At 48.3% G+C, this 22681-nt stretch overlaps 8 protein-coding genes across 8 annotated transcripts; 4 read left to right on the top strand and 4 right to left on the bottom strand.

The window, feature by feature from the left end:
• Nucleotides 1-1568: 1568 nt before the first annotated feature.
• Nucleotides 1569-3448, bottom strand: GIQ15_04455 (prenylated Rab acceptor; the record flags this gene model as incomplete). Its single annotated transcript, XM_033551872.1, has 2 exons — nt 1569-2694; nt 2988-3448. 2 exons carry the CDS (start codon nt 3446-3448, stop codon nt 1569-1571), a joined length of 1587 nt encoding a protein of 528 aa, XP_033405602.1.
• Nucleotides 3449-4439: 991 nt separating this feature from the next.
• Nucleotides 4440-5813, top strand: GIQ15_04454 (uncharacterized protein; the record flags this gene model as incomplete). Its single annotated transcript, XM_033551871.1, has 3 exons — nt 4440-4518; nt 4587-4652; nt 4714-5813. 3 exons carry the CDS (start codon nt 4440-4442, stop codon nt 5811-5813), a joined length of 1245 nt encoding a protein of 414 aa, XP_033405601.1.
• A 654-nt stretch (nt 5814-6467) lies between these two features.
• GIQ15_04453 (uncharacterized protein) lies at nt 6468-7876 on the bottom strand (the record flags this gene model as incomplete). The annotated part of the gene is made up of 3 exons (XM_033551870.1): nt 6468-7031; nt 7102-7519; nt 7605-7876. The coding sequence occupies 3 exons, from the start codon at nt 7874-7876 to the stop codon at nt 6468-6470; spliced, it is 1254 nt and encodes a 417-aa protein (XP_033405600.1).
• Nucleotides 7877-10915: 3039 nt separating this feature from the next.
• On the top strand, nt 10916-11779 carry GIQ15_04452 (uncharacterized protein; the record flags this gene model as incomplete). Its single annotated transcript, XM_033551869.1, has 1 exon — nt 10916-11779. One exon carries the CDS (start codon nt 10916-10918, stop codon nt 11777-11779), a length of 864 nt encoding a protein of 287 aa, XP_033405599.1.
• A 2029-nt stretch (nt 11780-13808) lies between these two features.
• GIQ15_04451 (uncharacterized protein) lies at nt 13809-14413 on the top strand (the record flags this gene model as incomplete). Its single annotated transcript, XM_033551868.1, has 2 exons — nt 13809-14110; nt 14371-14413. 2 exons carry the CDS (start codon nt 13809-13811, stop codon nt 14411-14413), a joined length of 345 nt encoding a protein of 114 aa, XP_033405598.1.
• A 350-nt stretch (nt 14414-14763) lies between these two features.
• Nucleotides 14764-16966, bottom strand: GIQ15_04450 (N-acetylmuramic acid 6-phosphate etherase; the record flags this gene model as incomplete). Its single annotated transcript, XM_033551867.1, has 5 exons — nt 14764-14853; nt 15036-15648; nt 15709-16130; nt 16296-16618; nt 16741-16966. The coding sequence occupies 5 exons, from the start codon at nt 16964-16966 to the stop codon at nt 14764-14766; spliced, it is 1674 nt and encodes a 557-aa protein (XP_033405597.1).
• Nucleotides 16967-18792: 1826 nt separating this feature from the next.
• On the top strand, nt 18793-19770 carry GIQ15_04449 (DUF895 domain membrane protein; the record flags this gene model as incomplete). Its single annotated transcript, XM_033551866.1, has 1 exon — nt 18793-19770. One exon carries the CDS (start codon nt 18793-18795, stop codon nt 19768-19770), a length of 978 nt encoding a protein of 325 aa, XP_033405596.1.
• Nucleotides 19771-20063: 293 nt separating this feature from the next.
• On the bottom strand, nt 20064-22076 carry GIQ15_04448 (uncharacterized protein; the record flags this gene model as incomplete). Its single annotated transcript, XM_033551865.1, has 7 exons — nt 20064-20134; nt 20194-20361; nt 20421-20829; nt 20876-21346; nt 21395-21784; nt 21839-21978; nt 22031-22076. The coding sequence occupies 7 exons, from the start codon at nt 22074-22076 to the stop codon at nt 20064-20066; spliced, it is 1695 nt and encodes a 564-aa protein (XP_033405595.1).
• Between the last annotated feature and the right edge of the window lie 605 nt (nt 22077-22681).

The raw sequence follows: 22681 nt of genomic DNA, 5'->3' as shown, positions 1-22681 counted from the left end.
TTGCCCTTATTCGGCGCAAGGCGCCGAGTGTGCCTTAACCAGCGCTCAGACGCGAATGCGAACACAAAGAACACTGACGATACGGCACACCCAGCGACAAACAGCGGCTTTAAGCCTTGAGCAGCGACATCAGATATATACCTATTCAGTGCGATCTGCGTTAGTTTTTTTTCCCTGTCGCATATCTTGCCATATATCTAGTTGTGCTAGATAGGAAACCCACGCTATCGACTGGCCCGGTTCCATAGAGGCATAGACAGGTGAGCCATCAAGTTTCCATCGTACTAGGAGTACTATTAATGTAGCTATTTTTGAAGAGTTAGTTTACGTACCTTCTTCAAAATCGATGAGGGCCCTTACCTATCCATACACACGCTGCTACCAGTGGGAAGATCCAGTACGATATGAACCACATCATAGGGAAGGCTAACTAGGCCAATTGATATAGTATACCACGGTACCGTCTCTCCCTCGAGGAACACCCGATACGCTGTAGCCTAGATATATTCCGCACAACCGGCCTTCCGTGTGGACAGCAATTGGTGTCTCTGGGGAGAAAACTAGAAGAAACTGTAACCTCAGCTAAACGATAGTAAAGCCATCTTCTGTATTCTCAAGAGACGCAGGGCCAGCGGTGCCTATATGTACCATGACGCCCGTGTTCAACGTGGGAAAAAATTCCCGGTGGGTTTCGGCTCCTCGGATGAATGATGTCATAACCATCTTCAACTTAGCCAAGACCCGGACATAATCTCGGGAATAACCATCAGTTCATGCGCTCGTCCACCCAGCTTCACGGAGTGTAACGGCCTAGATGCTAGAATTAAGCATTAGAGGATCGATCAAGGCTTATTTCCTCAATCTTCTCGAGCTTCTTGCTGTTTTGGCACGCGACCAAGAGCGCGGTGGAGATACAGTCTTCCCAAGGTTGCATGTTCACGTGATATTCGGCTCAGGCTGCTAATGTTAGCATATCTGGATGGTCAAAAAGAAGCAGCTTACCGCAAATATGTGAACCAACACATCGAAAATATATAGCGGTCAAGTCAAGCTAATCTTCCCCTTGACAACCAGTTTTATTTGTAACAGCACAGAAAAGGGTCATTTTCTTCTCAATACGAACAGCCAGGAACTCATCACGATTAAAAGATATAATTTTAAACGTATAGCCGGGGACCATATAAGACCCTCGTCGAAGAATAAAAGCTACAATACAAAAAAGAAAAGGAGGCAAAAGTGGTATGAAAGAAGAGCATGTCGGTTCGTTTCGAGGGTGGAAGGAGAAGTAATATGAGCTCTTGGTGGAGGGAAAGGGGGATACAAGACGGAAGGAAGAGCTAAGAAAAGAAGATAAGAAGAAGTCTAATGGCATGTATGAAGCTTCAGCTAGAAAACAAGCAAGAAGGAAAAGAAGACGAGTTGAAAAAACTCCTTATGAATTATTGTCCCAATATATGAAAACATGTTAAGAGGCATCGCGTCGTTGGTTTAGAGTCGGAGTCAGAGTCAGAGTCAGAGTCAAGGAAGAGGGGATGGGGGAGTTGTGGAGTGGAGGGGGTATGGATGTGTTAAATCCATCGAAATCTCTTCCTTTTCGGTCGAGTAAAGCCGTTTCGACCCGTGGAAGTTTTGGAAGAGGACGACTTGGATGTATCTAACGCAGTGGAAGTAGCGGAGGTTGCAGAATCAGGTGCAGGCGTATCGGGCTTCTTGGAAGATTTGGCTTTAGATGTTTTCGACGTTGACTTCGTTGGTGCCCTCCTTTGACGTGCTGGCGCATCTTTCTTGCCGCTTGAGCTGTCATTGGTAATCTTAACTCCGTTATCACTACTGCTACCCCTGCTCGAGGTCCGCGTGCATGATGGTAGAGATGGTCGCTGTAATGCGAGTTGATCGGTAGGTGGATGATTCTCGTACGTGTCGCGGGATGCAGGGCGGTAGACAGGTTGGCACATGATGTTTGATAAAGGTGGTGGATAGCCTGGTCGAGGGTACATGGGATACTGCGACTGTGGCACTGACAGCGGTATTGCGCCGGCTGTATTAGGTGGTGCTGGCATCCACTGGTGCTGGCTGAAGGGGTAGAATTGAGGCTGTGGTGGTAGCATTTGCAATTGTTGCCTGGTTGGTATTTGGGATCGAGATGCGGGAGATTGGTTGGATGGGTTCGTAATGGAAAGATGGCTAGGAATTGGAGAAGCGGGCATAATGTAGTATCCAGGATATACGGGTGGTGATGTATATGCTGTCTCGGCAACACTGGTTGTGTCAGACGGCCTCCGTTTTCTCGAAGTTCCGGATTTCTGCCTGGAGCTGCGCCTCGATGTAGTGTCACTTCGTTCGTTTATAGATTGGGTATGGGTCAAAGTAGGCTCTGCTTCCGAATCCCGTCGTCTTCTCCTTTCCAGCGCGGCAATCTCTCTGGCGGTAAGTTTGAAATTAGCCTTCCCATGCATCTGTGCACGTCTTATCTTTTCCAGCGCATTTTCAACAAGCACGTCTTCCTGATCTCGCATCGCTAGTTCCACTGCATATGCAATTGTGTCATCGGTAGACGGACCATCCATGCCATATTCCATCAACGAGTCCTGTTCGTAATCATCGTCTGAATAGTCGTCCTCGTCGTCATACTCATAATCATCACTCCCAGACCACTCCCCAGGAACTCCCCCTGCTTCACTATGCACCTCCTTTCTCCCTTTGTCAAAAGGAGTTAACGACACACCTTGATCGTCCTCGTCCTCATCACCATCCTCCTCCTCCTCCTCCTCCTCCTCCTCCTCCTCATCATCATCATCATCATCATCGTAATCACTTTCCGCAGGCTTACTCTGACTCTTCTGACTCTTCCCCGCGCGCGATGCCCCTAGCGGTCTTCCCCATAAGGGCACATCATAAGGAGTTCGCGGTCGACCACCTAGACCGCCTCCTCCGAAAAAGCATTCTCGATCGGCTTATCCATCAGCGCAGCATGACCCATCACGCACGCGCCGGTAGCACAAATGAGCCACAATGCAGTTGTCAATGGCGACGCCCATAGACCCAGTAGAACAGTCAAAACTAGAAGAGTGGTGTATAGCTGGCTGGTGGTGGCTTGGAACACGCCAAGGTTAAGATCTCGACCTTCCAGCTTTCCGATACCGTAAGAGCCACCAAGGACTAGCAGGATGACGAAAAGCAAAGCCAGGTTGGTGAGCAGGCTGTAGATGCTGAGCACGATGAAGACAACGACATAGTTGCTTGAGAAGTAGGAAAGGTTGTAGCTCGCGCGGCTCTGGAACTCGGAGAAGTTGGCGGGCTTAGAAATCCGCTTGATGTCCAGAAATTCGGAGATGGGGCGTAGGTTGGCGAACCGACTGGACATTGACTGGGAGCGTATGCCATTTATTCTCTCAGAGATGTTCAGGCGCGAGGTAAAGGCCTCGATTGGGAGTTGGATGCTAGCCATTGTGCAGGTCGGCTGTGTAAATGAAGATAAATCGAGGCTGGTGAGCGAGAGAGGCAGATTAACAGTCGGTTCTAGGTCTGAAGAGTTAGTTAATATCCGAGCAAAGAAAAAAAAGGACGGCACACGATGAGGCATCAGCAATCAACAGGGATGGACGGAGGCTGCCAATCAGCAACTCCAGCGTCGACCAACCTTTTCAGTCCGTAACAGTCTTTGTAGAGTGGTCGAAGGCGAGTGTCAATTGAGACAGGGACGGCAACGGACAGCGAGCTATATACCACCAAGAAATAAATAAGGGAGCCTGGCTAAGAGAGAAAGTTGCAGAGTTGAAGTCGCAGCGACGTGGACAGTTGTGGCTTGGCTGGTGGCTGAGGTAAGCGCCCCTGAGGACAACATGAAGACAACAATCAGGAGGAGAAGGATAAGAAGAGATGGAGACAACGATGAGGAAGATGAAGATGAGACAAAGATGAGACGGATCAATTGAGATCTTAAATATTGAATACTCTGCTAGATCTAAAGCCAGGGAATCTTAAGAACTTCCTATCTCCTATCTATTTCTTCGAGATCCTGACTGATGTATATTCTATAAGAGTGAGGTTCTATATTTCACAATCCTCCATTCATCTAGACATATTGGATCTATGCATTTATAATGTCTACTATTATCTATCTTTAAGATGACTGCTACGTAGATGTCTCGCTGGGGGTGTTACGTGATGATACATAGATTACCACGCCAAGTCCACACTTAACAGGGTAAGCATGGGTAATATTACAGCACCTGACAACACACATATAAACCACCTTGCAACTTTGCGACTTCGACTTTGGCAACGACTTCCATGTAAACTACGAAGAATCAGTGAAAGGCTTCGACGTGCCGTCAATCCTTTGGTAACGGCTCCTGTCAGACACCAGGCGACACGAGAGCGCCAGAGTCAGGGATATCAAGAAGGAAAAGCAACGCAGAGCTGCGGGTACGCCCAATATGAGGCACTTTGATCCCCTGCGGTTGCTCGCTTTTGCTTTGCTGCTTGTTGGCCTCGTTGCTGCGTGGTCCAAAGAAGGTAGATATCTCTTCGAGACGTGGATTGATAGGCTTGCCTGCTCTAACGAAGCTCTTTGCCCGACTTAGATCATGAGATATTTCGTCTTCGAGATGAACTCCACGCCACCCAGGGCCTCAATGTGACCTTCTACGGTATGTCCTGAGCCCCGTCCCATCGGCACTCAATTGGCTATATATTAACTGAGTCGATCAGATTTCCTCGGCGTCAAGCCCAATGTCGGCCAAAGTGAGCTCGTCAAGGCCTACCGCAAAAAATCCAAGCAATTGCATCCGGACAAGGTCAAGCGTGCCTTCATCGCCAACTACGCTCGTCCTCGCAAGGCCAAACCAGGTGCTAAGCCTGGAGTTCACGTCTCCAAGGGCCCTACGGACCGCGAGATCGAGAAGGCCCACAAACGGGCCACCGAACAGTTCGCTCGTCTTGGTCTGATTGCCGATATCCTCAAGGGCCCGAGCCGTGAACGATACGATCACTTCTTGAACAACGGATTTCCCGCGTGGAAGGGTACTGGATACTATTATAACCGCTTCCGTCCTGGCTTGGTTAGCGTGTTGTTCGGACTGTTCCTTGTCTTCGGTGGAGCTGGACATTACGCTGCCCTCACGCTGAGCTGGAAACGACAGAGAGCATTCGTGGAACGATATGTCAAGCATGCTCGCCGTGCCGCGTGGGGTGATGACTTTAGTATTCCAGGTATCTCTGGCCTGGGTGAGACTGCCACTGCCTCCGGCGCATCTACCAGTGCCCCTGCTGCTGAGAATACCACCGAAGAGGCCGCCGCCGCTGCCGCCGCCATGCCCGTGAACAGACGACAGAAACGCATGATGGAGAGGGATAGTCGCAAGGAAGGAAAGAAGCCCGTCAAGGCTGCCAAGGCTCCCAAACCCGCTGCTGTACGCGAAGACTCCTCTGGCCCTGAAACTGGTACTGCGACCCCTGTTGGCGTCGAGACTAGAAACAGGAAGAGGGTGATTGCTGAGAACGGCAAGGTCCTCCTGGTTGATTCTTCTGGCGACGTATACCTGGTTGAAGAGAATGAAGATGGCGTCAAGGAAGAATTCCTCCTCGACGTCGACGAGATCCCAAAGCCTACTATTCAGGATACCATGGTCTGCCGACTTCCCATGTGGATCTACAATAGCACTGTTGGACGTGTCATTGGTTCGACCTCTACTTCGTCCGCGTCCGATTCGGCCGAGCAGTTTGAAGAGGAAGAGAATGCTCAGGAGACGGTCGAAGAAGTAGGACGTTCTTCTAGTGGGCAGAGGAAGAAGAAGGGTAGAAGAGGATAATTTATTACTCTCCCTTTCCTTTTTCTCCTTATACTATTCACTTCTCTGTAACTTGTGTTAAATCATTCGTCTATTTTATCTTATATAAAAGCATGTTGATCTGGGTTTACCCCCTTTTCGTTTCCAAATGTATTATTAACCCGATTACCCTTTGATTGAATGGATTGATGATACAAAAGACGATGGCACATATCTCAATATCTAACATACCGTCCATTGCTGCCCTCTAGCAGCATCGTTATGCACCGATATTTAAGCTAACCATGGAACCATCTTACTTCAAACGCTCAAGCGTCATGGATTCAAAAAGAGTTTCGAAGACATAATGTAGCATAAATATGGTATTAAACGTTAAGATTAATAATAGTAGTAAATAGATTGTTACAAAACATGGGGTATCATTATAGGGTATCCGCGGCGGCATCATGTGGAAAACAGAAGAATAAGACTTGGGCAATAGCTTTTTCCAAAGACATTATCATATCCGCCACGCCAGGTCTTTGCATCGCCTTCTCTGCTAAGACCTCAATCAAGTCTGCACGCGCTTCGTATCTCAATGTAGTTCATTTTCGTGCGATTGACTGCTGACCGGCAATCATCCGAGTAACCACCCCCATTAGGCCTCGGATTCTCACTCGTAATCTCGTCCACTATTTATCTGTAGGGTTGTGGCACAGGTGGCTGGGCGTAATTCTGGTATTGTGGCGCTGGTTGCTCATATGACGGACCTTGCAGGAGAGACTGATGGGCCTCTCCCTTAACAGGGTCATAGTATTGCTGCGGGGGTGCAGGAGGTTGAACGAAATCGTTCCTCGTTGGTTCGAATCCTGGTTGGCTCATGGGTGGTGGAGTTTGCATATTGTTCAGCTGTATCTGCGGTGGTTGCTGAGTTTGCTGCATCGGGCTATTGTAAGCTGTGTTTACGTTTTCGAACGGCTGCTGGGCGGTACCCTGAACCGGTGCGTAGACGCCCTTCGTAGGATCGTGCTGAGCTGCTGGGCCGGGTTGCGCAGCTGGGGCCAATGATCCCTCAGACACAATGTACAGAACGGCAAGATATGACAGGGCATAGAACAGGTTCCAGAGGAACGTGAATACGGCGAAGGCTATCGTAGTGTATGTTTCTCCCCTGACGTAGAAATGGAAATTATAAACCAAATCAAAGAACGTCAATGCGACGGGAAAAATGATCACGAGGAAGATCCATTTCTTCGCCCACTGAGTATATCATGTTAGCTGGCATGAAATTGCCGCAAAGAAGGAGTATTTGGAGAGCGATTAGACTTACAGAATTCTGAATCTGGGAGCTTCGAATGGTAGCGAGGAGTATGCTAACTGACGCTAGACCTGTTCCAATCACGGTGACTATACTGTAGGTGGCACCAAGCCCAATGGTCACTTTGGACAGAGAGCCGAGTACTCTATAGCTCGCATTAATGCTCGAAAGACTAGTTTGCAAGCCCAGGTAACAGAGGAGAAGGATTGCCATGATAATCATGACAACAAAATGGCCGACTGCGATAATTCGCCCAAGAACCTTTCCAGCCAACTGGTGCAGATGTTTGCAGAGCGGCACCATGATGACGCCAATAAGGAGGAGAGCGCCCCAGTTCCTGAACCAGGTTCGGATTATCGTGAGTGTCTCATAGCTACCAGTATTCCCGCACTCGCGCATGACTGTTGTAGCAATGAAGAGTATAGTAGCACTATAAACGTTGTATGGCATTAGTCAATTGTCTATGGTCGCATATCTGAAGTTTGAGCCAGGCGCATAGGATTTAAAAGGCTTACCCGATAACCAACGTTAATGATAATGTCAATGCACACCACAGCGATTTTGATTTGCGTTGACCTCTCGTTTTCATTGCCTTCGACTTTGACGAAGTAATGCAGCTCATCCAGAGGAACACGAACAGAAAGATAGACAAAAACACCATAGAAGCGACGATGGCCCCATCCTCAAACGCGCCGGAACGACAATGGCTCGAAATGCTGCTACCACGGTGACCACCGCTACCACCGCGACTACCACCACCTCCTCCTTTTCCACCTTTGGGAGCCATGCCAGATATCACAGAAGAAGTTTTAACAAAGGAGAAAGGGCGATTCTACCTGGCTCTTGACGGAGGTAGAAAAAAAAGCCACTGGAACAGTTCAAAGGCAGGGATAAAGTATCAGAATCGCAGATGACACACACAGACAGTCTTGGTATATATAACTCCCGAGGGTAAGGCCAAGGTCCTAGCGAATGTGCCTTCTCGCGAGTATGTAACTTTCTCCCAATCGGTGAGCGATCGCGTCACGCTCTAGCTTTTATATATTTGGGCAACATAGCCTCAACCCCCCTGAGGCCATACCGCGCCCAGGTGATCTGCGACCAGTTAATGAGCAGCTTATCCCATAAAAGCGCGCCCTAACAGCACGCTATGCCTTGAAGAAGCTTAGGCTCTGCTTATCCTTTGGTTATCCTAATTTCAACAGCGATTTCCTCTTCGGTGGGTGTTATCCCATTGGGGCTTAAAAAAATAAAAAGGAGGCTTTGTTCAATACGAGCTAGAGGCTCCGCATGCGGGAGACAGGGCCGTGCTATTGGGAGCACTCAAAGTTAAGGCTCGTATTTGTCTCGACCTTTTGCCCCCTTTTGCACTTGGGCCGTTCTTGGATTTCGTATTTTCCGTACTGTTCCGTGTCCTCGGCATGTTTTTGGGCCTTCATCTGACATCTCAGCTGCCAGTGCATCTTGCTATATTTAGCACCTTTTCATCTCGCGCTCTAGGTGTTCGTTTCATGGTGATGGTGTGTGATGCGCTGGCGGCAATAAGCTAACGAGGTTGATCTCTAGTTTAGTCGCGATATAAAAAAGAAACGCGTGGTCATGTGATCTTTAGTATTATATAATCGGTACACTCTATTCTTACTCTGAGGCGAGGCAAAGTTGACATCAAGCTATTGATATCAGACAAAGTACTTCCCATGGAAGGTCTCAAGGCGTGCATCTGGAGTCTGACGTGTCACTTGAAGGTATCTTGAGAAATGCGTTCCTCGTGATTGATTCGGAGTAGACTTGAATCCAGATTATAAACCAAGCAAGGAGGTTTTGGATGAGGCCCAAGACGAATCCGAGGAGATTTACTCCGTACAGACGCTACTTGCGAGTTAGACTGCAGCGGCTGGCTCGTAACTTTCACAATGCCCGTCTTTTCCAGGTTGAAGAGTATTTTATGAGGGATCTATGGGGCCAGCGCAGAAATCCCGGAATAGGCGATTTGTTTCCTTAGACGCGGATGAGGCTCGCCGCTGACTGCTGGATAGAAGCCATGGTAGCGCGTTGCGGCGACAAAACAAAGGTGACTTTCCAACCATTCCTGGACTTTCACCTTATTTTAGTTAACGGTCAGTATGCACTCCGAGCAGTCCTGTTCGGGGCCCACCGTCTCCCAATATATCAGAGATAGAAGCGCTAGAGTGACCTGAACCTTAGGCCCTAGAGCACATAAAACTGTGTGTCAGATCAGAGTGTTTATGTTAAAAGTCTCCGGCAAAAAGTGCTAGACTTATTCACCACGTCTCCCGCGCAAGCAACTTGCTGAGAAACTCGAAAGGAGTCAAGCGACGGCAGCTCAATCAGGTCTGGCTCACCAACTATCATACTTGCAGGTTTTTGAGAGGCGACCTTGAGGTAGCATTCTGATAGGGCGAGGGCCTAACCGTTATCCCCTCCAGCATAATGTTGCCCGAGTACAACAGAAGGTACACAGGCACCAATATGCAGAAACCATGAAACCCTTGCGGCATGCGTCGAGCTGGCAGAACCAATGCAGAATGGAATCACACCGACGCTGAGAAACACCACTATATTGGTCTATTATATAAATCACTGAAGAATTGGTGAGCAACATTCCGTACAACATCACGGGTAAAGGTTTATGCTTATCCGGACTTATGGAATTAACTAACCTCGATTCGGCTCCTATAGGCTAATTAAGCTTATCTTCCCGCTGTGGGGCTTGGCGTCGGGGCTCAGTTCACTTGGTCCAGGCAGCAGCTTCACATATCAAGTGACAACTACGGTGAGAAAAGGAAGAGAAGGGAATACATTACAGCAAGCATCGTCTCTTCTTCCAGGTATCCTTTTTTGTGACCATATCCATCATGGCGGCCCATGGAGAAACTAAACCGGAGACCCGCCCCTATCATGCTACTGATGCAGATTTCATATCTCTTCACCCCTTCGTCAAGGCAACGGTGCAAGATAAGATACGCGGAGGCATCTTTGGATCTGCATTAGGCGACTGTATTGGTTTATACACTGGTTTGTCAGGCCAAACCCTGGTGCATTGAGATGTTGCATTGTCAAGGGTAATGTTACCGAGGCTAATTCATGAGGACAGAATTTTTATCTAAGAAGATTGCCTGTGATGCATACCCTGGGGGGAAATTCCAGCTGGTGGATCCAGTTACGAAATTCCGGAATGATGGTCATCGAAGTAAGTTACCTTTGTATCATGCATCTATACCAGCAATTTCGGCTCAGAGGCTAGGATATGCTAACCAAGATACCAATAACTAGATAAGTTTGAAGCTGTAAGTTTTACTTCCTGGCGTTTTTTATTATAGTAATATTATCGGGAATCATTTATGGCCTAGGTCAGAATGCTGATATCATCGATTTTGCCTTATGTTACTCTAGAAAGCATGGACGGATGATACAGACCACGCACTGTTGATATTGCTTTCGTACCTACACCACAACGGCGAAGAACTTTCTGTCACAGACCTTGCAGGGCGTTTAAAGATCTGGGTGGAGCAGGGATTAAGGGCCTTGGGCAGGCCTCCCTGTGGCTTAGGAAAGACAGTTGGTTCGGTAAGTATTGCTCAAATTTGATCTCACCGTAGAAGCAATGTAGATAAACACTACAGTGTTCTTATGTATGGTTTTACCTTTACTGACATTTATTTTGTAGATTGTTCTGGATAAGCAATACCTAAGCGATCCCATCCTTAAAGCGCATCAATACTGGGTTAAGTCTGGTAGAAATATAGCACCGAATGGATCCTTGATGCGAACACATCCACTTGGCGTTATATGCCTTTCCTCAAATATGGAAGAAACCTTTCAGACCGCCACAGACTTTTCCCTGATCACCCACGCGGATCCAAGATGTGTGGTGTCCTGTTGCATATCTACTGGCTTAATCCGCGGCATTTTGAGAGGGGAAATTTTGGATGAAAAAGACCTGGACATTCTCTTAGAGAGCGCGTATAAATGGGTCGATGCATGGATTCGAGATGTTCGACTCGCTAAGGATGGAGAACCTGAACAGAACGAAGGCGAAACATCAGAACCTGACGTTCGGGAGTTCCTTGATAAGGAAGAGTTCGACAAGCACGCATATGCAAAGACATTTGCGGATCTACAACTCGATGATTCATCCAAGATTGGATACGTGTATAAATGTTTGGGATCGGCCATATTAAGTCTTCGAATGGGCATGCAGCAATCGCCTTATAGCAATAACCCTGGAGTCGGATCCCCTGCTGCGCTACCTAACTCGGCCATTTTCGAAAATATAATCACGGAGCTCACCTATGAAGCTGGCGATGCAGACACCAATGCATGTGCCGCAGGCGCCCTCCTCGGCAGTTGGTTAGGGTATAACTCTCTTCCATCACACTGGAGGGATGGTATGGACAATCGCAACTGGCTGATGGAGAAATGTAACGCTCTTATCCAGCTTATAGGAGCGGGGAGCAATGTGCCTACGTCCAAGTATGATGGGAAATCGGATCCTGACACCCTTCCAGATGGCGGTAAGGGGTTGATGGATGAAAAAGAGCTGGGCAAAAGAGATAGTGACATGATGTTCAAGTACATGACGCGTCATGCGGAAGGGGTGGCAGAGGAGAAAGCCCGTCTGAAGGAGGAAGAGCGACAGAAAAAAGGATGGAGAAGTTTCTTGGGATGATATTTGTATGCTTCGACTGTTAGTCCGTAAGCTCGGTTTTGTCAAATATCCCATGGTTTCGAACTAGCTTATCGTGGTCTATTTTTAATTTCTTAATTAATGTGAAGCTATCTGAGACGTGATAGCAAGTAACGCAGGATTAACACGAATCGGTAGAGCAGATTTGACAAGAAGGGCGATATACAGAGAGCTGGCCACTAACCCCTAGAAAACTATTACCGGAACCTCAACTAGATGTAACTAAACTCGGTGGAAGTCGGCCCGATCCAAATGGTAGCTAAAAACTGCTAGTCTTCGAAATTTGACTACGTTGCACAGGATTAAACCAACGGTGGCCCTCCGTATTTATTATCGTCAACCTGATTCATCTTCGTCCATGCATTGATAGCATCCATATCACGGCACTGAAGCTGGCTATCCCACGTAACAAAGGCTCCAGTGAGGCGCTCCTCAGGCGTCCTGTGCAGATATTCTTCCGAATATTGTCGATGTCCAGCCTCATCAATATACGTGTAATTATGGTTCCACCAGTACACAACTGATATGTCTTCATGACAGAGGATGGCTTGTCGAAGCGTGTCAAAGCAATGATCTTGACATCTGTAAGCACAACAGGCTGCTAGGAATAATTATAACTCTGACTTACCCGTGTGCTGCAGAATTCTATATTGAGGCTTGTCTGAATGATATCGGTCTGGATACAGCGCCTTTCGAATCACATTTAGGCAATGCATTTGATGATGAACACCCAATTTATAAGCGCCATATCCTGGGTCGTTGTAGAGCTCAACTGCCTCGGGCAGTTTGACCTCTTTCGCTTTCTCTTTGGGAAACTTGAATATGCGATCATTTTCTTGATTGGAAAACAATCAGTCTTCGTACTGCCTTTTTTTGTTCTCTGAGATTTACCACACGAGCTTCTCACCTCGGAGCCATCCATCCCAAGCCTCGTCTACCTCATCTGACGGAGGAGACTGGAATATTTTATTGGGCTGGTAGTGTGTATTGATATATCGCTCAGCGCCATCCTCGCGCACAGGTGCTTCATGATACTGTCAGCGTTTGCCCGCATCAGCCCTTGGAATACTCACAATATACAGGCATAGGCTTATCAATCAACCATGTTGTTTGTGCGAATGATATAGCAGCGGTCAGAAGAGCCAGGCTGAATATCATGTTGAAAAGTGCCCACAGGTAGAGCCAGTGCCGGGGAATTCTCTTTTCTGCGTCAGGATGAAGAGTCAATCGAAGTCGAGACTTCTGCGGTCTCTTTTCTTCTTCACAGAATTTTTCGTCCTGGCTTTCGGTTGAGCGAATGGGCGAGTAATGGGAATCCATGGCTATGAAATAGCGAATACATCACAGTCAGCTACAAGAATAGTGTAGGATATATCCACCAGAAAGAGAGGGTACTCTCAACTCAGGGCACAATCACGAATTAATGCAAGCTCCTTCCGGGGAAATTCCGCTCCTTGCTGCAGCTGCAATCATCCAGTGGCTATCAGTAACATGCAGCTCTAGGTGGTAGGGCCGTGGAGTACAGAAATCAAGATTTGTATAGGGTTATAGTACAGCGAATTTGCTGTATCACACTCCACTGCTATCATTGATAGAGCAAACGACAGTTAAACGTCATAGAGTTTGTTTTGCAGGAGAAACCTGTGTCTTTCCCATCGGCATTATTATGATATATCCCTTATGTATCTATCCTGGAGTGTGGTGCTCATCTGGTGGTGGATGTCCTGCAGCGCAATGGAGGAGACTTGTCTCATATACCAACGGGATAACAAACGCGGAAGCCCATCAGTTCCTAAACCGGCTGAAGAATTCAAGAATACATTTGATCCATAGTATGTGATACAGGTCTTACTGTTCAGATCAAGTAGAGATGGATGACTAGAGGGCCCAAGCAGGAATACATAAATACCCCTACTATTCTGTAACATTCGTTAAAGTAAGGTCTACAGAAACAGAAAAATATCTTCCAAGCTCACATTCTCCCTCACATCTAACTGTCCAACCGGTCACTATGCATTTCCTCCTTGCGTTCACCACCCTCGCTGCCCTTGCTGCTGCTGCTCCTTTAATCCCAAGGGCTCTGGCCTCGGGGGGTGAGGATCTCTGCAAGCGCAACAACAAACTCGCCTTCGATGGACCTAAGAAAGTGGCCGGCCCCAGGGTTCCAATCAACAACAAAGTCAGCTTCAACAGACCCGAGAATGAAGCCGAGCTCAGGGCTCTGACCAAACGCAACAACAACAAGTTTGCCTATGATGGAGCTAAAGATGAGGCTACTTTCAAGGCCTCGCTTACCTGGCCAAAACTTACGTGGTATGTTCAACTGGCGTTTCCGTGCAGCCCTTCAGGATATTTGCTAAGGGGAAGTTTAGAAAGCGATCGATGCTCATTGCAGGCAAGACAATATGCCATCGGGACGTTTTTATGGAACAGTGTATGATCACTCGCATGGGAAATAGACTAAAATGTCTACGGTTTTCCTTCCGATTGATGTGTTATGGGATTTTGGCTTGCAGGTGAACCTGGATTAGTCTAAGAAAACTATATAGCCCTTAATATATTTTGAGGTATAGTTACCTTGCTATTTCCGTGTCGAGTATGAAACTGGCTGTGTAGTCTGTAAAATCCAGCAACCCAACCAAGGCACCGCCTTTCCATGTGCGTTGTATCCCAGACGTCTCTAGTTTAGCACGATCCTAGCACATGATTTCATCGATCTCCCAAATATTGGATTTGGAGGGGCTTGATATTCACGATGAACTTGGTTGACAGAGTATTATCAAGGTCTAAGTAGTATACTACATACATTAACAGGTTTATACTATGATAAATTTAGGTATCGACGCGCCAATATGTCTACCCCGAGTCTGCAAGGATCTGTGACAGTCTGAAGGTGCATGGAGGTTCGGCACGGAATTCCCAGTCTTTTCAATTCAGATATTAATTCTGCGCAGTATGCGCCGTTTTCATTTCCCAATAAACCACCACTCAAAACTATACCAGACTCCCGGCCCACGGGTGGCGTTAGAAGTGGCCTCAAGATACGAATCAAACCCCTAATACCATGGGCAATTATTTCTTTCGCATCGCTATCTCTTGCGCAAGTGGTGTCGAGTGGCATCCCACGAAGTGGCTGAGGATTATACACCTCTAAAACGACCCTTGCAACGCTGGCAATTTTGTTTTTGGGGCTGCCATTTGAGCCATTTGAGCAAGGATCAGTTAAGATTGCACTGACCAAGTCATAATCATTCATATGCTTGGAGATACCAAAATGGTCAAGAACTCTTTGAGAGAGCGGGCTCAATTTCTTGTAAGCTTCCTCCGCAGAAAGCTGATTATTGGTAGAAAACCGTAAATTATCCAGAGAATAGAGCGTAGAGCGAATGGCTTCTCGACCCAAGTCGTACCCTGAACCATCATCGCCGAGTAAATGGCCCCATCCGCCTGATTTCCCGTCCTGGATGAATTCACCAGTCAACTTGTTACGGGTATACCGTACTGCAACACTACCAGTTCCGGCAACGAGAATAATCTTGACGGACGGTTTAGAAGTCGATGAGACTTCTCCAAGAAGTAAGTCTGAGCCCGATTCCAGCACTTGGATGTCATTAGATATCTTAAAGACTCCGTCCTTGGTCAGTCGAAATATAGAAAACAGGGCTGGGTCGAGTTGAGCTCTCATTTGCGGCCTATCATATCCAGCAAGCCCGATCCAAATTGCTTTGAATTTAACATTGTCCAAGCTTAGGCGTGGATCGTCCTCATGCCCCCTTGGTGAAAACATGTCAAGAGCCCGCTGTACGGCAAGTTTAATTTCAGCTATCGCGGAATCCAGGGACGTATCGGATCTATGAAAGAGGGTGTGAGGTTTCGTTATCCCTGTAATGTTCGTATTCCTTCCCACTTACACATTGCATGGCCCTGCTTCACCTACACCCCTCTCTAAGTGAGTTCGAACAATCATTGCACGGCACTTTGTCCCTCCCCCGTCCACGTATAGAACAAATGAGTAGGGTACGTCATTCGGTTCCGCCATAGACAGGTGCACAGAATTGGAATGTCCAATGGCATTTAGACTATGCGCTGGGTTTGCGTCGGCTCTCATGATAGCAGACAATTTGCCGCTAGAGGCTTCCAGCTTTCTTCGTGCATATTCGGGAGTTGAACTTAGTGCAAGGGTAGCCAGGGCAAGTTTGACACTGCCATCACACCGACAAAGTAGGTCATCTATCTCTGTATCTGTAGATGGGCAGGATGAGCCGCTGAGTTTCCGGATAATATTCCTTGAGCGTTGCTGAAGTTTTAGGTTAGATGTTTTAACATCAACCATCTATATGAAATTAGAAAGCGATCACGAATAACATGAATATACGGTGCATTGGCATACCATATTTCCATATGTTTTACCAATTTTAATCATGACACCGGTGCTTAGCATGTTCAACGCGAGTTTCGTGGCTGTGCCTGCTTTCATCCTCGTACTACCTGTGACTACCTCTGGACCAGTAACGGGGGTAATCATATAGTCTACCAACCCAGAGGCGCCCATGGCTGAAGGGGCTGAACAGGAAATCCCAATGGTTATACATCCCAGCTTTTTCGCATACTCTAGGCAAGATAGCACATAAGGAGTACGGCCTGAGGCAGCAATCCCAATCAGCGTGTCGAGATCAGGATCCAGTTCCAGCGGCTCCAAGTCGCGACTACCAGCAGCATCGTCATCTTCGGCCCCTTCTTGCGCCTTACGCATTGCCGCATCTCCGCCAGCCATCAGCGCAACGAACTGGCCAGATGGGGCAGAGAATGTGGGAGGTATCTCTGATGCATCAATTACCCCAAGTCTACCATATTGGGGTAAAAAACCGAGATTAGATAGGCTGGATCCCACACAAAAAAGAACGGAGGTATCATAGCGAGGGGACCTCACCTTCCACTTGTACCAGCGCCAACATATACAACGCGTCCACCGCGAGATACTCGAGGAGCCAACGCATCGATGGCATCAGCTATGCGCGGCAGGCAAGGAACAATCGCTCCCGGAACTGTAGCGTCTTCATCATTGATCAGGCGACATAGTTCAAGGGTTGAGACTTTGTCGATGTTTGTTGTTCGAGGATTCAATCCTTCGGTCTGCAGGGTTGACAGATCGATAAACGAACCCATCATATCATGTCTCTAAACAGATTCGTTTGTGTACCCCTTCACACCCACCGTATTCGAAATTTTATGTATTCGTCGATGATTGTGTACCTGGTATGGAGGTCTTCATGAAGAGACAGGGAGGCGAGTTGCATGGTAAGGCGAAAATAGGTAGTTCTTTGTGGTATTCCAGGCAAGGCGACCCACTGCAAGGCTTTTCACGAGATAAGCTCTAGGTACGAGGTGCTCCATGTTTGACAGCCACGGTAGATACTGGTCCAAGAGTCTTTGGATGCTGTATGGCTGCTCGTGTGGTTGCAGTAGCATCCGCGTTGTGGCCTGAGTCAAGACATCCCAACGCTGCATCCTTCCGAAGGATCGCCAGTTCAAGGCTCTTCACATAACACCTTGGCTAGACAATGCACAAAGCCGTCAGAGTAACCACATTCTTAGGCTCGTCAAATCTATCCCGTAGAAGTACTCCAAAAGACTCCTTGTTCATTTTCCTTTAATTCTGATATTGAAGGTATAAAATACAGTGTAAGATGTTGGTAAATAACAATACCACACGTGACTAGCTACTACAAGTTTCGCCCAAAAGGGAATTTCGGGACGTCGCTCCAACCTCCCAAGTAGAAAGAAAGCCAGGAAACATATTCTTTCTTTGACAATGACATCGAAGTATCTCGACGGTATCTGGAAAGAAAGCTCCTGGGAGTTGAGTCGAAGAAACCTCTACCTTTTGTGGAGGGATACGATGGCATGTCAATAAATACGAGGGGCGTACCACTTCGGATTTTGATCGCCCGACATCTTTTGTACAGCTGAAATGCGACATTGATCCACCGACCAGTCCGTGGCTCAGAAGCTGATACTCTTGCAGCCGTGCGTTTCAGGTCTCAAGCCAGTAGCCATATATGATCATTGCATCGGGGTGACAGCTCAGCAACTTGTTGATGGATCCTTCAGCGATCGGGCCTTATACCGAGGATTTATATAAAGGATGTCTTACAACCCAGGATTACCCCATGTCAGAATGTTGCAGTTGGATACAACCTTCTGCTGCACCAAAAAGCAATGATGAAAGCTTCCCCATAACCTGGAGAAGCGCTATTAATACAGCCTAATCCTTTGGTGTGTTGTATAAAACACTGCACCCTCCCTTTTCTCCGTCATAGCAGTGAGACCTATACACTTCTTATATCATTACGATTCCCTGATCTTGAGGTAGCAGTGTTTCAATATCTGGCGGTACAAGTGAAACGGGGAGAGCCAAGAGGGGAAACATGGCAGGTTCCTTGTCTGTAGAACCAACGATGGGAGAGATGGGAAACGGAGAGCCCGACAGCCCAAAACAGTCCAGATGGATGAGCATCTATAGCCATGCTTGGTTCCAAGTACTACTGATCAGTTTTATTTGCTTCTGCTGTCCAGGCGTAAGTGTTACCTTTTCCCTGCATATACCCGTGAGCTGCATGATTATATAGCTAACAACTTCATGTATAGATGTACAACGCCCTCACAGGACTTGGAGGGTCTGGTCAGGTAGACGCGACAGTAGCTGCCAATGCGAATGTAGCATTATTATCTGCCACTGCTGCAACGGCACTCTTCTTCGTTGGACCGATATTCTCAATCATTGGCCCCCGAACCTGTTGGCTAGTAGGCGGATGGACGTATGCGCTGTACAGCGCAAGTTTGCTGAACTTTAACAGTGAGAGCTTCCCTAGCACTGAACAAGAGATGCCCATGCTAAGATGACGATAGTACGACATAATGGTCCCTTCGTGATAGCAGCGGGAGCCATTCTTGGAGTCGGCGCCTCATTCCTATGGGTAACTCAGGGGGCTATAATGACCACTTACGTCCCCGAGTCACAAAAGGGTCGATCCATCGCTGTATTCTGGATAATATTCAATCTCGGCGGTATGATCGGGTCTCTAGCCAGCTTTGGCTTAAACTACCATTCCGAAGAAGGCTCGGTGTCGAATAGTACGTACATTGCGACGATGGTAATTATGATGTTTGGGTGGGTGATTGGTGTCTTCATCTGTCCTCCGTCCCGCATCAAGCTATTACAGCTACACGAGGCGGAATCCAGCGTCATCCATCAATCTATAGGTAAAAGGTTAATGAATATACTTCATGCCCTCCTGCAGGTGCGGGTTCTCTGCATCCTACCGCTCTTCTTCTGTGCGAACGTGTACTACTCCTACCAACAGAATAACGTCAACGGAACGACATTCAATATCCGAACTCGATCGCTTAACTCGGCCATATATTGGATGGCACAGATGTTTGGCGGCCTATTCATGGGCTTTCTTCTTGATTTCGCCTATTTTAACCGTCGACAGCGCGCGTGGCTTGGCTGGGCGACGCTTATGATAACCGGAATGGCGATTTGGGGGGGCGGACTTGCGTTCCAACGCTGGGAAGATGAGAGACTTGCGCGCGGCCTGAAGCAGGATATCGACTATGCTCGTGACGCAGGTATTGCTACGGGGCCGATATGGTTGTTTTTCTTCTACGGGTCGTATGATGCGTTGTGGCAGGGGTACTGTTACTGGTTGATTGGTACGATGTCGAACTCTGCGGCTGTGGCTGCCGTGTTGGTAGGTGCGTACAAGACGTTCCAGGCTGCGGGGGGAGCGATGGCTTGGAGAATTAATGCGCTTAATGCGGCGCCGATAACGCAGTTGGCGATGGACTGGGGTCTGTGTATCGGGGCGTTGGTGGTGGCTATTCCAACGGTTTGGATGGTTACTTTGACTAGTGTTGACGACGGGCTGACGGTAACGGATGAGAAGAAAGTAGACGAAGATGATAAATAGATAGACGGGTATATTCGGATTATGTTCACTCCCTCCTCCAGACCAGACGGCCTGATTATTAAAAACTATTAAATCATAATTATAAATAACAATGCATATCAAGTGAGCAAACAACATTGATGCCTAGCAGCTTTCCTCCTCTTTATGGCTTTGCAGCTGTGCAAGTTGGAGGTATGAGATGTAAAATCTAATGAAGAAATGGACGCTTTCCCTCCGTTCCCGAAATGGACAAACGATGATTCAACTAGAAGTAGACCGAAGCTTGTTCGTGGTATGTTCGTGGTGGTGTTAAGTTACCGCAGATTCAGCATCTTGAGAATATCATGACGATGGAAGAAGGAGCGGTTGCGTTTGCCGAAAATATCTATCAGGGGCGCTGTTAGAGGGGGAATGAAGGGGTTGTTGCTGTAGAAGTTGACTTACACATGGGTATACTGAGAAGGCAGACGGCGACCTCGACGCCGCCGATGATAAGGAATACCTTCTTCGGGCCACCTAGCACCACCCAGTTATAGGCGAAGTAAGTAAGCAGAAAACTGAACATGTTCTTGAACACGAGCAGACACGTGAATGCCTCGATGGCGATTTCACCTATTCACCGTTAGCCACGATATCGAGACGGACCAACGTTGTAAAGAGTAGAAGCTTACGGTGAGCATCGACGATGTACAGGGCACTCGCCACAGCGCCCATGACCATACCGATAAGAACAAACATGAAGAAGACATCCGGGATAATCCATCCGTATCTCGGGACGTCGCCGGCCGCAAACCCGAACCCGAACAGCCCGATACCACTGAATATCAACTGCGGCAGAACAAGCCAGATACGGAACTCAGGCTCATATTTGCCTCTGTTGGCGCGAATGAGCATGTTGGCAGACCAATCCGAGAACAGGCCGGACATGAACAGGCCTACCACAGAGCCGATGAAGGCGCCTGTGTAGAGGTATCCCGTCTCTACTTCTGAGAACCAGAGGGGCGGGCCGAGGAAGAGGGCTGCGAGGAGGACACCGATGAAGACTGTCCAGCCGATGATGACGCCTTGAATCAGGCATGCCTGCGGATGTTAGTAAGTATAGAAGTAATGGTATGAAGTGACTTACCCATGCGATACCAGGGTGGAAGAAGAGCGGGAAGGGCCTGAGCAGCAGCTTGAAGAAGTTCTCGTCCGTCTTGCGGCCGTTGAAGAGGGCGAGGGATTCGACGAATGTTGCCTTTCTCGGCACTTCAGCGGGCGCAGCGTTCGCACCACCGTTGGCCTCTGCAGCACTCGAACTCGGTCCAGCATTTGCGCCGGACTGTACCTCCTTCTCGATCTCAGTGTGCGCTTCCACTCTCGCCGCCCGTCGATCGGCGTCTCCTGAAAAGTCGGTGTTGAGATGTTCGGCGCGCCTGTAGGCCGTTTCGGGCACGAAGAAGAAGACGAGCGGCAGACAGAGACCGGCGAAGATGGCGATGAAGTAGAACGTCCACTCCCAGCCAAGCGTGTGTGTCATCTTTCCTGCTATGACGGGCGTGAGGAATGCGCCTCCGAACAGCGCAACGTTGGACAGGGCCATGCGTTTCCCGCGCTCCTACACCATATTAGAACACATTAGAGAAATAAAAAGTGACAGACGTACGTGAACGAAGAAGAGGTCGCCAACGACGGCGTTAACCAGGGCCTCAAAAGGAGCAAGGCCAACGCCCTGGAAGACTCTGGCCCATATCAAGCTGGCGTGGTTTGTACCGCTGGCACCGGCCCAGACACAGCTAACGACGATGATGAGGTTGCCGAGCAGGAAGAGATGTCGTTTCCCCCATACTCTGGCAGTGGGCACGATGACGATGCCGGCCACACCGACGCCGCAGAGATGGTATCCCGTCAGCAGGGCGGCCTGGGTGAAGTCGATGGTGAATGTGCGCGCGATGGTGATGGTGTTTGCGGCCAGGATGGGTGACGTCGTGGCGCAGATGACGGACGTAAACGAGAGGATGAGCAGGATCATATCGCGTTTCCATAGCGGCCAGTTCTGTCCAGTCAGTCTCTTCTTCTTCTCTTCTTATTCTCTTCTGTAGATGCGTACCAGAGGGTCGTTCGGGTCGTCGCTGGGCTGGGGGACGAGGATGACAGGAACAGGCCCGGTCTTGTCGTACTTGAGATGCGATTCTTCAGGAACAGGCGTCTCGATAGAGCTGCCATCGTCGTCGAGCACGTAGGTCGTCCCTATACCGTTTATTAATTTATCAATTCATCCCTTGACTGTGGGTTCACTGACCAGGGACATGGCCGAGTTTGCTGTCTTCCAGTATGCCCAGCGCCATGATGCAGTACGTCTTCGCCGATGAGCAGCAGCAGCATAGATGTCGCCGGTGAGGTCGATGATGTCTTGATATGTCTCGAGATATCTCCCGGTCTAACTATCTCCTGGTCTAGCACTACTCAACGCCACCAGACCAAAGAAGACACAGGGATGGCCCTGGACTCGAGATCTTCGCTGTTACATCCATCCGCCCATGTTTGTTCTTCTGCTACGGAGGACAAGATGCTGGCCGTGACGGAATAATGAGCATTTCAATACCAACTTGCCGTCCGTCACTCCTGGCTTGATGGCTTCTGCTCGCTTGGCCGGCCTGATGGCTTGCTCGCTTGCTTGTTGGGCTTGAGCTGGCGAGTTCAACCTTGAGCATACCTAAGACTGGCTAACAGCTGTAGACTACGTAGACTACGTAGACTATACTTATAACTAGACTACGTAGACTATACTAGATAGACTAGATAGAAGACTTGTGCCTAATATAGTGACATGGACAGGGGAAGTCGAAGGTTGGACTAGCAGAAGTCGAAACTTATATCTTCTCCTCCTCCCATCCATCTCAATCTCCATCTCTACAACATCTCCATTTCAATCACTACCTCAATTACTATC

Source organism: Arthroderma uncinatum, assembly GCF_011692745.1.
Source record: "Arthroderma uncinatum strain CBS 119779 chromosome Unknown scaffold3, whole genome shotgun sequence".
In the NCBI taxonomy this organism is placed as follows: domain Eukaryota; kingdom Fungi; phylum Ascomycota; class Eurotiomycetes; order Onygenales; family Arthrodermataceae; genus Arthroderma; species Arthroderma uncinatum.
The sequence above is the reverse complement of the archived record's forward strand: the minus strand, read 5'-3'. Positions and strand labels throughout refer to the sequence as shown.